At 45.5% G+C, this 14,586-nt stretch overlaps 1 protein-coding gene across 1 annotated transcript; it reads left to right on the forward strand.

The window, feature by feature from the left end:
- The first annotated feature begins 286 nt into the window (after positions 1-286).
- On the forward strand, positions 287-11,155 carry LOC119016230 (putative bifunctional UDP-N-acetylglucosamine transferase and deubiquitinase ALG13). Its single transcript, XM_037092059.1, has 17 exons — positions 287-559; positions 2,561-2,644; positions 2,986-3,036; positions 3,125-3,171; positions 3,384-3,456; positions 3,569-3,650; positions 3,897-4,026; positions 4,190-4,253; positions 4,824-4,941; positions 5,080-5,144; positions 5,266-5,366; positions 5,598-5,671; positions 6,923-7,217; positions 8,331-8,407; positions 8,651-8,945; positions 10,447-10,588; positions 10,997-11,155. Exons 1-17 carry the CDS (start codon positions 440-442, stop codon positions 11,006-11,008), a joined length of 1,830 nt encoding a protein of 609 aa, XP_036947954.1. The 5' UTR covers positions 287-439; the 3' UTR covers positions 11,009-11,155.
- The last annotated feature ends 3,431 nt before the right edge of the window (positions 11,156-14,586 follow it).

Raw genomic sequence — 14,586 nt, forward strand, 5'->3', positions numbered from 1 at the left:
AATAATATATACATTTACGTAAAAGATTTTTAAAGCTTGTATCATGAGGTGACACCCCAACCCAGTCTATGGATAATCCGGCCTTGATGAAACCCTGCGAAATGATGTGTCAATATGTCAATATGACCGCTTATGGCCGAAATAGGTAAAACACCATAAAACTTCAAACATCATCATATCCATGTCTTGCATCAAAATTAAATAATAGCGGCGCGTAGGTCGTCACTAGCGGTGCTCTTGTTTTGAAAACATGTAAATTATGTCCTTCCGGTTCACAGGACGGACCAGTCCAATCAGTAACCAGCATTGCTGACATATTTCAGATGACAGTGATCTATCGTGACCATTCCAGTGGACGGCGACTCGAGCTGTGGCGCGTGAACTGGAGCGAGTTTACCGACGTTACCGTGAATGTTGCTGTGTGTTTACCGGCGGCAGGATGAAGAAAGCCCTCAATAAGTTCTACGTCGACATGGACAAGTACCTGTACAGTCTGGGCCTCTACAGGAAGATGGTGGCCCGGGACGCGTGCAGTCTGTTCCGAGCCGTGTCTGAGCGGGTGAGTCGGGCTAAAAGTCACAGCTAATGGCGGTGCGGAGTGTGGGGGTCTGGTGTCACCAGGTGACGGCACCTGGTGTCTAAAGTTATCACTCTGCACACAGTCTTGATTGAGCAGGTCGCCATTGAAACAGATACCACATTTAAGCCAGTTTTGAATAAACACAAGCAAGGACGAAGTTTTGATTCAGAGGTGGGGGGAGACACACGTATTTTTAATAAAACTCTAACTCCTTCAGTTCACTGTGTTTTCTAGTAGTTCTTTTAGTTTTCTATTGCTACTTTTAAGTTTACTGTTCCCTTTTTTGGTTTGAGTGGTTGCAAAGCATGTAGCAAAACGTTATCACCTGGTGTTTAACCTTGTTTTCACTCCAACTCATCAAACCAGTTTTATTTATTTTTAAATATTAATAACATTTAATAATAATAAAATAATAACAGTCCTCATTTACATATCACCACCCAGTAGTGGGCAGGTCAAACTGGTAGGAATATCACAGGTGGGGAGAAATTGAATAAAATGTCCATAGTTCAGAGTAAGTAGTCAAGTAATCAATTTTATTTGAAATGGGTGTAAAACTCATTTTAAAGGCAGTTATATGGAAGAAAATCCTATTTTTGATGTAAATGTAAAGTGAACAAGGGTCATTTTGACCCAAAGTCCACAGGAGGGTCAACATAATCAACTCATCCAAAGGTTCCAAACACATGACGTCTTCGATCATTGGCAGAGATAAAATTCTGGCAGAGTTTCTTCCTGTCCAAGGCATCAACACTTTCTTGGTGTATGTGACAAACTGCCACATTGTTCAGGCGTTTCTGCTTCATGCAGTTGCTGAGTCAGGTCTTTAACCTCCTCAGTGCACTGTAACTCCTCTCAGCTTCAGCAGACGATGTTGGAACAACCAACAACAGCCTCACAAGGACCTCCACCTGATCAAATAGACCTCTGACTTCAGGCAGCATGCCTCTCAGGATGTCTGCAGCTTCTGTGCTTGATATGTAGGTGTTCTTTGACGTGAACATGGCTAACTGCACATCCAACATCCTCCTGTTAATCTCTGGATACTGGTCCACAATGGCATCACAAGAAAGATTTCCTTCCTCTGAGAGCCAGGCCTCGTCTGCCTAGAAAATGCACACAGCTCATGATCTTCATCAAGCATGCCCTTGCTATTTGCTGTGATGCTGCCAATGCACTAGAAAGCTGAGAATTAAATGGATTTGCTTTTTGACAATGTGTAGTAACTGTCAGCTTATGAGACTTGATTTTTGTATGATCTGTACATTTCTCCACAGCCTTTTTTACAATTTCTGAACCCAGCGGAGACAAATATTGAATCAGTGTTTTTCGTCAGTGAGGACTTGTCAAGTTGAAATGCTTTTACACAGTAAAAGCACAGGACTACATTCATACTATGACTGTAATGAATCCAAGGAAATTCTTTTAAACCATTTCTCTTGGAAATGTAGGGTTCTGCTTGCAAGTTTTGAACTGCTATTTCTTTTGCATTAGGCTGATATGGCTCAGTTATCTGATCTGGCCCTGCTCTTCCATCTTGTGCTGCTTTACTGACTGAGCATCCTCTGACCCCTGGCTGCTGCTGATCCAGCTAAGATAAACATAACAAAAGATGGAATATCTATGAGCAGCTTATAACTGAATTAATCACAATAATGATGAAAAATATTTCCAAATAAACTAGTTTATGTCACTCCCTCCCTACTGTGAGTTCTTGACCAAGCTCATGAACTCACTCCTTAGTCGCTAATATTTCTTACCAATAAAATAATACATTTACACATTTACACAGGCTTTTTAGTACACTGGCCTCAATATAAAACTGTACCTGGCCAGTTTACTTCTTTCATCTGACAAAATATATACACAGACAGATTATCATCACGCTAACATTTGTCACGATGCTTAATTAATGTGTGTGTGTGTGTGTGTGTGTGTGTGTGTGTGTGTGTGTGTGTGTGTGTGTGTGTGTGTGTGTAGTTGTATTACTCTCAGAACTACCACCGGAGGGTCCGTCAGCACTGCGCTAACTTCATGAGAGCCAACAGATGTAAATTTGAGCTGGTGAGTCTGAGATCGTTAACTAATGAATTTATTCATTATACCCTCACCTCTGCCCTCTCCTCCATCCTCACCTCTGCCCTCTCCTCCATCCTCACCTCTGCCCTCTCCTCCATCCTCACCTCGTCCTCCACCTCGGCCCTCTCCTCCACCCTCACCTCTGCCCTCTCCTCCATCCTCACCTCAACCCTCAACTCCTCCCTCACCTCCTCTCTTACATCCTCCCTCACCTCCACCCTCACCTCAGCCCTCTCCTCCATCCTCACCTCGTCCCTCATCTCGACCCTCACCTCCTCCCTCACCTCCTCTCTTACATCCTCCCTCTCCTCCACCCTGTTTTTCAGTTTGTTGAAGGTTCCTTTGAAAAGCATCTGGGACGTGTGGAGAACCCGAACGTGAGCTGCTGTGCCCTTTGACCATTGAATCACTGTTTTTACCTGTGGATAGTTGTGGCAATGTGTGACAGTGAGTGTGTTTTTTCAGGAGACGGTGGGTCAGGTGGAGATCAAAGCTTTATCTCAGCTGTACAGGTGAGAGGCTCTCAGGTGTTCACTCACCTTCTGTGACCTCAATCAGTCAATCGCTTTCACCTACAGATCAGCTTAGGCCAGAGCTAGACCTAGATCAGAACTTGACTTGGGTGTGTGTGTGTGTGGCTGTGTCTGTGTGTTTCTGTGTGTCTATCTGTGTCTGTGTCTGTGTGTGTGTGTGTGTGTGTGTGTGTGTGTGTGTGTGTGTGTAGGTGTTGTTTCCTGATCTACGATTACCCGGGGATTCCAGCCAAAGTGATCTCAGAGGACAACTTCGTAGTTGAGGTGAATACTCTTATTTTTCCCTTTGATGGTTGTCATGACGATGAACATAGCAGGTCACATGACATTCTTCTTTGTGTTTTGATTGGCCAGCTCTGTCTTGTCTGTTGTCCAGGTGATGCTGTCCCACTCCATCAATGGTCACTATGACATCATTTACCCAAGGACTTACCACGCCTCTGCCGCCCTCCGTCAGTGTGAGTGCAGATCACTGATTGGTGGCTCAGTATGGTTGACAACTGTTGTGTGCAACATTTAGTGTCAGACCCACTGTGTTGGTCTTAGTGAAGGTTCACAGGTCAGAACCAGGTTCAGGTCAGAACCAGGTTCAGGTGAGATGTATTTCGATGGTGGTGTCGGTGAGATCATGACAGTGAGGGCCCTCACAAGTAAAGAAGAACAAACAGTGTTCTGTCTTTGTGTCTGTCTGTCTGTCTGTCTAGCTCTCCTGTATGAGCTGTTCTACACTCGGGTGTTTTTGTCAGAAGAGACGGAGCTCTGTCAGGCGATGGAGGCCTGCAGAGTTGAAGGTCAGCGCTATAGACACAGCACACCTGAGGATCAAGCTCACAGGTACACACATTAATGTTCGACAGATTGACAGCTGATGTAGAGATGACATCATCGCACTGCCGTCAGATTTCTTGGCTTGATGTGGATTTCTGTTTGTTGTCCGTGATGTTCAGGTAACTGCTATAATGTCACTCTCTAACACACCTGTGTGTTTGTCCAGCAGGGAGGATGTGGAGTCCGGGGGAGCTGCTGAAGAGACGCGAGGAGCTGTGACAGAGGGGGCAAAGGTGGGGGTGGGGGTGGGAGTGGGGATGGTGGGGGAATGCATGATCCATGGTGTCACCTGCAGGTTTGTTCTGAAGCTCAAAGTGGGCGGGGCTCCTAGTCTCAGCTAATCTAAAAATGGTGAATGAAGCCCTGTTGATGAAACACGCCCACCTAGCTCAAAGCTACCAAACAGCTACGGCATGGCCATGCCCTTTTTATGTCTAACTTTAAGCCTTATTATATCTAAATGGGTGAGTTATAGAAAAACTCACCCCCCATACAGTTGTCATGACCAAAACTGTTTTTGTACCAGGCTGCAAACATTTTTATATCTGCTGTAAATTTGGACATTTTAACATGGGAATCTATGGGGATTGACTTGCTTTTGAAGCCTCAGGTGGCCACTGAAGGAACTGCTGGTTTTTGCTTCCTTCTTCAGACTCGGGTCACTGCTCGTGTGAACAGAACTGAGCTTGGCTCATGGTGACTCACACATACGAGCTCTGAGTGGCTTTTCAGTTAAATTTGTAGGTAATAAAACATAAACTCGTCAGAGAAATGGAGCAAAATTGAATGTTTTTATTGGTCAGTGTCCACTAGAAGCCCCGCCCCGCGCCAGACTGTCTCTTTCATATAAGGTGATGAGGTCTCTGGATGCAGAGTATTACAGAGATGTGGAGTTTAACATCCGGCTGGATACCTGCGAAGGTAACTGGTTACATACATCTGACAGAAAAATATAGAGGGTTTCTGTTGAGACAGTAGTTCTGATTGTGTGTGTGTGTGTGTGTGTGTGTGTGTGTGTGTCTCTCTGTGTGTATATCTGTGAGTGTGTGTGTGAGACAGAGATGCAGAAGACAGACTACAAGTTGTTTGCAGGAAGGCAGTACCTCCTGGGAGACAATTGTCAGGTAACATTACACTTCACGATACTGATGTTAATACTGAATCAGGGTCAGGACTGTGTATGTTGTGGACGGCTTTTGTTGTCTGTCTCACATGTGGGTGTCATCACCTCCACCTGTGTTTCAGGTGCATTTGGAGGCAATAGGGAAGTACTCCAACGCTTTCAATCAGGAAGTAGAAACAGACTCCACGGCCGTCACCCTCATCATCGAGGAACTCAGAAAAAAGTAACAAACCACTTATACCTGACACTAAGTTTAACCCTAAAACCAGACCCTCAGAACCCTCAGACAGATGAGGACAGATGGAGTGTGAGAGTTAAACTGATCTTTACAAAGAATTCTGAGACGTTGTGTGGAAATATATTTCACATTGAAGGGGGTCAAGCTTTGAGGAGGTCTTGTCTGAGTTAGTTAGAGTTCAGTACATCTCTGTCTCTGTCTCTGTCTCTGTGTCAGACACCCGGACCTGAAACCAGTGAATCCAGTTCCTGCCTGGAATGTTGCTGCTCCTACCAGAACAGGAGACCTTGGTATATTTAACCCCCGTGACCCCCTCCTGACTTCTGTGACCCCCTCCTAACCTCTGTTATCCCCCTTATGACTTACTGTGACCCCATGCTGAGCTCCTTGACCCCCTTCTGATCTCTGTCACCCAATGCTGACCTCAGTGACCCCTTGCTGAACTCTGTCTTCATCTCGTTCTGTCCTCATCTAGACTTGGACTCTCGTGGTGGGCGTCATCATCGCCAGTGCAACTTCAGGAAGTTTCATGGTAGCAGTGGAGGGCCGGGTACGGAGATTCTGATGCCACCACCATCCCACAATGCAGGCCCAGCCCCCTCTGCACTACCCCCCCCCGTCCAGCCACCGGGTCACCCCCACCCGCCAACCCCGCCCTTCCCCGGAGCCAAGGCCAACCCCCCCACAGCTCCCCCACACCACCACCCCAAAGCCAGACCTCCTCGCTATGGAGCTTCCAGGTGGGACTTGTTGTCCTGGATGTTCAACAGGTTTGATTGGTCCACAACTGAACTGATTGTCGTGTATGTCTGTCTCTCTGTCTCTGTGTGTCTGTGTGTGTCTCTGTCTGCCTCATGAATTCGGGCCGGATCTCCTCCTGTTTCCTCAGCCATCATCTGATTGGTCCACAGTTGACCTACTTCCACCCTGGCAGTCGATATCATCACAACTACGAGAACTACACCTTCGGGTTAGGGTAAACGGCAACGAAACCAACACATGACAATATTATTGATAATAATATTGTTGATTTTAATATTATTGATAATATCACTGAACCCTCAGACCACTGAGGACAGACTGAGTCCCCTCAGACTGGTGACTTTGAGGAGGTCTGGTCTGAGTTAGAGTTCAGTACATCTCTGTCTCTGCCTCTGTGTCAGACGCCTGTTCCCCCCAACGGACCTGAATCCAGTTCCTGCCTGGAATGTTGCTGCTCCTACCAGAAATGGAGACCTTGGTATGTTTAACCTCTGTGATACCCTCCTGACCTCGGTGACCCCCCCCAACGACCCCCTCCTCACCTCTGTGATTCCCCCCTTATGACTCACTGTGACCCCTTCCTGACCTCTGTGACGCCCTCAACGACCCCCTCCTGACCTCTGTGATCCCCCCCCTTATGACTCACTGTGACCCCCTCCTAACCTCTGTGACCCCCCCCTTATGACTCACTGTGACCCCCTCCTAACCTCTGTGACCCCCGGCTGACCTCTGTGTCCCCCTGCTGAACTCTGTGTTGATCTCATTCTGGCCCCATCCAGACTTGGACTCTCGTGGTGGGCGTCATCACCACCATTGCAACTTCAGGAAGATTCATGGTGGCAATGGAGGGCCGGGGACAGAGCTTCTGATGCCACCACCATCCTACTATGGAGGCCCAGCCCCCTCTGCACTACCCCCCCGCTTGCGGCAAGGGGGTCACCCTCACCCGCGGCCCCCGCCGGTCCCAGGAGCCATGGCCCACGACCCCTCTGCTCCCCCACACCACCACCCCATAGCCAGAACTCCTGACTATGATGCCTCCAGGTGGGACTTGTTGTCCTGGATGTTCAACAGGTTTGATTGGTCCACGACTGAACTGATTGTTGTGTATGTCTGTTTCTGTGTGTCTCTGTGTCTATGTGTCAGTTTGTGTCTCTGTCTGTAGTCTCATGGATTCTGGTCAAAAGCTCAGCCCACTTCCTCAAACGTCACCTGATTGGTCCACAGTTGACCTATTTCCACTGTAGTGGGAGACTACCTTCCTTATCTGTTAAATTATTCCACTATGTGACCTTGGTAATCTGCTCAGAGTTAAAGTCCCAATCAGAGGCGAAACAGCTCAGAGACTAAATCCAAATCAGAGGCAAGAACAGCTCAGAGATTAAGTCCAAATCAGAGGCAAGAACAGCTCAGAGATTAAATCCAAATCAGAGGCAAGAACAGCTCAGAGATTAAATCCAAATCAGAGGCAAGAACAGCTCAGAGACTAAGTCCAAAACAGAGGTGAGGCAGGAAGTCTTCAGTCCAAAAAGGTGTTTATTCGAAGAGAAGAAGTTATAAATCCATGAGGTACCCCGGGGCAACTGAGAAATCTCTGCGGATCACCCACTTTTATACCTGGGGTCAAGGTCACCAGTGCCCACTTGGACCACCCCCCTTCGTCATGATCACACAAGACTGTTATCTACTGTTTTCATTTTTGAATGTGTTATGTAAAAGCCTACAAAATGTCTCACCCAGGCCCCTATCTGTGGCCTTGGGTGAGCTGTGGCTGCACTCGTTGCTCATTCATTTTAACATTGTGATCGTAAAGGGTGAATCAAAAACTGGTCTTTTATCAGGCTCAAAACTCATTATTAGAGCATCATTTGGGACTACATGGGACACTCCCAAATCTATTTATATGAATGATCATAACCTAGATTTATTTGCCATTACACCACCCTGGAAGACGATATTATCACAACTACGAGAACTACACCTTCAGGTCACGGTGAACGGCAACGAAACCACCACATGACAATTTTATTGATGATAATAATATTGTTGATTTTAATATTATTGATAATATCACTGAACCCTCAGACCACTGAGGACAGACTGAATCCCCTCAGACTGGTGACTTTGAGGAGGTCTGGTCTGAGTTAGTTAGAGTTCAGTACATCTCTGTCTCTGCCTCTGTGTCAGACTCCTGTTCCCCCCAACGGACCTGAATCCAGTTCCTGCCTGGAATGTTGCTGCTCCTACCAGAAATGGAGACCTTGGTATGTTTAACCTCTGTGGTACCCTCCTGACCTCTGTGACTCCTCCGAATTTTGTGACACCCCCCCCCCCCCGACTTCTGTGAATCCCCAACGATCCCCTTCTGACCTCTGTGATCCCCCCCTTATGACTATCTGTGAACCCCTTCTGACCTCTGTGATCCCCCCTTGTGACTATTCTGACCCACCCTGACCTCTGTGTCCCCCTGCTGAACTCTGTCTTGATCTCGTTCTGGCCCCATCCAGACTTGGACTCTTGTGGTGGGCGTCATCACCGCCATTGCAACTTCAGGAAGATTCATGGTAGCAGTGGAGGGCCGGGGACAGAGCTTCTGATGCCACCACCATCCTACTATGGAGGCCCAGCCCCCGCTGCCCGACCCCCCCGCGTCCCGCCCGCGGGGCCCCCCCCCCCCCCAACCCCGCCGTTCCCAGGAGCCATGGCCTACCACCCCTCTGCTCCCCCACACCACCACCCCATAGCCAGACCTCCTCGCTATGGAGCTTCCAGGTGGGACTTGTTGTCCTGGATGTTCAACAGGTTTGATTGGTCCACGACTGAACTGATTGTGGTGTATGTCTGTCTCTCTGTCTCTGTGTCTCTGTGCGTCTATGTGTCTATGTGTCAGTGTGTGTCTCTGTCTGTAGTCTCATGGATTCTGGTCAAAAGCTCCGCCCACTTCCTCAAACGTCACCTAATTGGTCCACAGTTGACCTATTTCCACTGTAGTGGGATACTACCTTCCTTATCTGTTAAATTATTCCACTATGAGACCTTGGTAATCTGCTCAGAGTTAAAGTCCCAATCAGAGGAGAACCAGCTCTGAGTCTAAGTCCAAATCAGAGGCAAGAACAGCTCAGAGATTAAGTCCAAATCAGAGGCAAGAACAGCTCAGAGACTAAGTCCAAATCAGAGGCAAGAACAGCTCAGAGACTAAGTCCAAATCAGAGGCAATAACAGCTCAGAGACTAAGTCCAAATCAGAGGCAAGAACAGCTCAGAGACTAAGTCCAAATCAGAGGCAAGAACAGCTCAGAGACTAAGTCCAAATCAGAGGCAAGAACAGCTCAGAGACTAAGTCCAAATCAGAGGCAAGAACAGCTCAGAGACTAAGTCCAAATCAGAGGCAAGAACAGCTCAGAGATTAAGTCCAAAACAGAGGTGAGGCAGGAAGTCTTCAGTCCAAAAAGGTGTTTATTCGAAGAGAAGAAGTTATAAATCCATGAGGTACCCCGGGGCAACTGAGAAATCTCCTCGGATCACCCACTTTTATACCTGGGGTCAAGGTCACCAGTGCCCACTTGGACCACCCCCCTTTGTCATGATCACACAAGACTGTTATCTACTATTTTCATTTTTGAATGTGTTATGTAAAAGCCTACAAAATGTCTCACCCAGGCCCCTATCTGTGGCCTTGGGTGAGCTGTGGCTGCACTCGTTGCTCATTCATTTTAACATTGTGATCGTAAAGGGTGAAAAAAAACTGGTCTTTTATCAGGCTCAAAACTCATTATTAGAGCATCATTTGGGACTGCATGGGATATTCCCAAATCTATTTATATGCATGATCATAACCTAGATTTATTTGCCACTACACCACCCTGGAAGACGATATTATCACAACTAAGAGAACTACACCTTCAGGTCACGGTGAACGGCAACGAAACCACCACATGACAATTTTATTGATAATAATATTGTTGATTTTAATATAATGGATAATATCACTGATAATATTACTGATAATTATGATACTGACATTAATATTGACAATAATGATATCACAGTGAACATCTGTCGGTATTTTCACCACTAAGTGAACAGTCACAGGAAGTCATAAGACACCAGATTACCATGACAACCTCATTTCAAAATAAAGACATGTCTGAATATTATTGATCTTTATTAACTTGCTTTGTGTACAATTCTGAAAATGTCCTACATTGGTGCCCCCAGTGGTCATAAAGAACTCTAACATTAGAATAACATTAAAGGTTAAATTTAAGTAATGCCCGTGTCCTGTTTGTTTGTTCTCCAATCAGTCGAAGTTGCCATCAGCTGGCTGCTCTTAATAAAGAGTGTCAGTTTGGTTTCTCAGAGCCGATGGAGGACCTATCTGATATGGACCCAGCCATCGTGTGCTACCAGCTTGAGGGCGGGGACACCGTGTTCCCTCTACTGCCGGTGAGAAAACTAAAACTGCCAGATGATTGAAGAAATGTGTCTAGGAAGTGGGAATGTGAGGTTCATGAACCAAAGACGTAGGTCCTCTGATACGCACTCAAAGTCTGACTTTAGACTCTTGATTTCAGACTTTGACTTTAGACTCTGGACATAGCCTAAACATCTGGACAGGGAGGGACAGGATGCAGAGACAATGATGGGGTCATGTCGGTGTACAAACATTAACCACATCTGTATAATGTTAATATTAAAGTAAATCAGGTAAGTCAGCCGACCTCTGACCCTGCTGTCGTCAGTGAGAGGGGGAGTGAGTGGGGAGGACTCAGTGATTTACTTGCAGGTTTTTTCTATCATATATGAGAATGGTCACATGCCCTACATTAGTGTTTCACTTTTGTGTTACTGCAGAAGAAACATTAAAGATGGAGTCACAAAGGAGGACAAGGAGATCCAGCTGCTACCCTGCAGAAGTTCGAATGTTCTTGATGCATAAGAAAAAAACATTGTTTTAGTTTACAGTTCTGTTCCAGATATTCAAATAAAGGTAGGACATTTCAGACTCACTGATTAATGTTTCAAAATTCTAAGTCTTCTTCTTTCACATCGCTGTGTGCCTGACTCTCTTCAAAGATAAGTTCTAAGCCCTCCAGCCCTGACAGCTAAATCTTTTGGTTATACTGATGATGGAAGATTCTGTACTGTGATGGAGAGGTACTGATATCTTCGGAGCCCCCCTTGTAGTGCAGGTACAGTCATTTAGTGTGAGAAAATGCTGTTAGAATACATCATTTCTTAGAATATTATAGCATATGCTTGTGCATGTCTCTGTGTGTTTGTGTCGTGTATGTGGCTGTGATGTGTTTCTGTGTGTCTCTGCGGATGCAGGTCAAATTGATCCAGAGACCATATGAAGGACCATGCCCTATCTGGGTAGGTCTCTGTGTGTCTGGGGCTCCCTACAAGAATGTGAATGCTCAGTTCACAAAAAGGAAAACCTTGCTAGTAATATGAGAGCACAAAAAATGGAGTTCATACAGCATATTCATGATTTATTTAGTGTTTGTTTAAAATACATTACCTGTATTGTAACATGCACATTTAGTTAGTGATGTATATTCAACAGTATGTTAGGTTAGTTTGACTTAGGTTTTTTCTAATTTTTTGTTTCGTTTTACCAGTGCCCCAGGGTTCCTGTTGTCCTTGCTGGAGTTCATCTGGCTGGATTGGCAAAAGTATAGGCCCAGGGCAGTGGCCACAGTTCAAGAAGTGCCAATGAGACTGAACCAAGAGCTGCTACAATAGGGGGGAATTGGGGTTATTGAGTTTAGTTCATTAGTAGTTAATGTATTAATGCGTTGTGTCATTCCTCTTGTGTGTCTTTGGGCCTGATCAGCCACTATTGAACCCCCCTGTGTTCTTTATTTGTTAGGTTGGTCACAAAGGAGGTTGATGACATGCATGAAGATGCATAGAAAATTCTTGAAGTCATAATGTTTTTGAGAAAGAAACCAATTGGTTGTGTATAGTTCAGTTCTACATGTTCAATTAAAACTAAAACATTTCACATGTGTGGACTTTTCTTTTAAAGCAGAAATGGTAATACATTTAACACAGACTTAGAAATACTTAAAAACTTTTCTTGTAGAACCAGTTAGTGGTTGTCAAGGGCATTGTTGTAGGAAATGTAGTTTTCTACACAAGTATTGGGCCAGTGAAGTCACATCCCCTGCCACAAATGTATTTTATTGGCCGAGGACTTAATGCGAAGCGTCTTGGAGGGAGAAGTGTGATCAAATAGACATGACATATCAACACTATGGGTTTGTGGCCCTGGGGGGCTCAATTAAGGGCCTTTAATGTTAAAAAAAAAAAAAAAAACCTGTTGACCTTCAAGTGGCATCAAACATTAATAGTGGGCAGAGCCAAGATTGAGCTAAAACTCTGGAATGAGCCCCAAAAGCTGACTCAAGACACAGACACAGTTCTGATGTGGGAACAGTCGTCTTTACTGATTCTTGATCAGCCTTCCAGAAAAGTGCGTAGGGCAAGCGGTGGGGAAGGTGAGGTCGCTTGAAGGGAGGCTGGGGAGACTGGCAGCAGGAGCTGTGAGCAGAACTTCTGCAGTGGGGTGGACAGCTGTGCTGGAACTGACAGGGCTGAAGCACAGTGAAAAGCACAGTTTGTGTGAGATTTAAAAGAGGTAGGAAAAAAAATTGGATTATTATTTAAGCGGGCTGGAGTGTTACCATATGGTAAACAAGAACGATCTGGCAGCTTGTGACTGGGAGCCTTGATAGATGTACTGATCTGATGAGCTGATGGAGAACAGGTGAGACCAGCAAACAGCACAGCATCGCGCCCCTGCAACAAAGCACACACACACACACGCACAACTTAAGAGGAGGTAACACAAGGAGGACACTGTAACACAGAGACCCAACTGTCCAGCTTTCCGAAACCCAACCTGGTAGCATCTTCCAGTGGCTAGCTCTTTTCAAGGCTCCAAACCATGATGTTTCAATTTAATGTCACACACAGGTCATCCAATGCTACTTTGCAGTCAAAGCTTTTTTTAAAAGTCCTCATAAATAGCTGACATTAGCCAGGTAAGACTACCTTCTCAGTATGTAAATGATAAATAAATGAAATCATTATTTACATCCTTATAAATACCGACATTTGTCCAGAGATGAGCAAAGGCCATCATCCCAATGGCGGAGGCTTAAGAAGCTCAACAAGCCATTGGCCAGTCTCTGCAGCATGTCTGACTAATAGACTGTGCAAGTGTATTGACTTGCACTCACTTTTGCTGAGAAGCTAACGTCTATCTTGTTCCTCTACCACAACAGGAATTGTCACCAAATTTCAAGAAGTTACTGAAGACCAGTTTCCCTGTTCATAAAGGCTAACAAACCCAACATCTAGCCTTAAGAGCCTTTAATCCAAAAAACTCTGAGCTGACCTCCAATGACCATCAGCCCACTGGCTAAGACCTAATAATTTGAACCTGCCGTTGCTGACTTTCTCTCACTTTTGTTGCAAAGTTTCAGTCTATCTGAACATTAGGACCAATGACTTGTCCATCTGTCACAAAAGAAAGTGATCTAACTCAGACCCAACATTTCAGGAGGTTGCTGAAGACCAGCTTCTCAGTATGTGAAGGATAACAAACCCAACATGCACCGTCAAGAGTAAAGTGGATCAGATCCACTTTGAGGGTGCACAGTGGTACAGTGGTCAGCACTGTTGCCTCACAGCAAGGTTTGAGCCCCAGTTTGCCTGGGGCTACTCTGTGCGTAGTTTGCATGTTCACCTCATGTCTGCCTGGGGTTTTTCCCAGGTATTCCAGTCTCCTCCCACAGTCCAAAGACATGCACATCAGGTTAATTTGGATGCTCTAAATTGCCTGTAGGTGTGAACGTGAGTGTGATTGTTTGTCTATACATGTTAGCCCCGCAGCAGACTGGCAATCTGCCCAGGGTGTATCAGAGAGAGAGATCCAGACTCTGCGTCTCTAGAGGCAGAAACACCTGAACCAACTGCAAGCTTTGTCAAAAAGTAAAGTTTTAAGTCTACTAGAGAGAGGGTGTCTGCCCCATGGACCCAGACTGGAAGTTGGTTGCACAGTAGAGCATCCTGATAACTGAAGGCTCTGCCTCCCATTCTACTTTTAGAGACTGTAGGAAGTTTGTTCTTTGATGTTGTAAGAAACTCAGCTGTCAAATTCATTCAGATAGATTAACTGAATACCTTTATCCTGTCTTCTTTCTTTTACATCTCTCTGAGTGGGAAAAGAGAGAGAGAGACAGTAATAGAAGTAGTAGTTACATTAATAATCCTAACAGGGCTAGAAATTACAGTAGTCCCAGTAATAATATTTATGATGATGTGCTAAATTGCACTCACTATTGTTGCAAAGTTGAGGTCCATCTGAACATTAGGACCACTTTGGATCTCTTGTTATGTGTGCAATACACAAAATCTCCTACTACTCTGTA

This window comes from Acanthopagrus latus, unplaced genomic scaffold (genome assembly GCF_904848185.1).
Source record: "Acanthopagrus latus isolate v.2019 unplaced genomic scaffold, fAcaLat1.1, whole genome shotgun sequence".
Classification (NCBI taxonomy): Eukaryota; Metazoa; Chordata; class Actinopteri; order Spariformes; family Sparidae; genus Acanthopagrus; species Acanthopagrus latus.

What these genes read in the sequence shown, in the direction of transcription:
- LOC119016230 (XM_037092059.1), top strand. Translation starts at nt 440, where the DNA reads ATGAAGAAAGCCCTCAATAAGTTCTACGTCGACATGGACAAGTACCTG. An exon ending in AGGACAACTTCGTAGTTGAG is followed by an intron (nt 3,457 to 3,568) that starts GTGAATACTCTT and finishes TCTGTTGTCCAG; the next exon opens with GTGATGCTGTCCCACTCCAT. An exon ending in TACCAGAACAGGAGACCTTG is followed by an intron (nt 5,672 to 6,922) that starts GTATATTTAACC and finishes GGCCCCATCCAG; the next exon opens with ACTTGGACTCTCGTGGTGGG.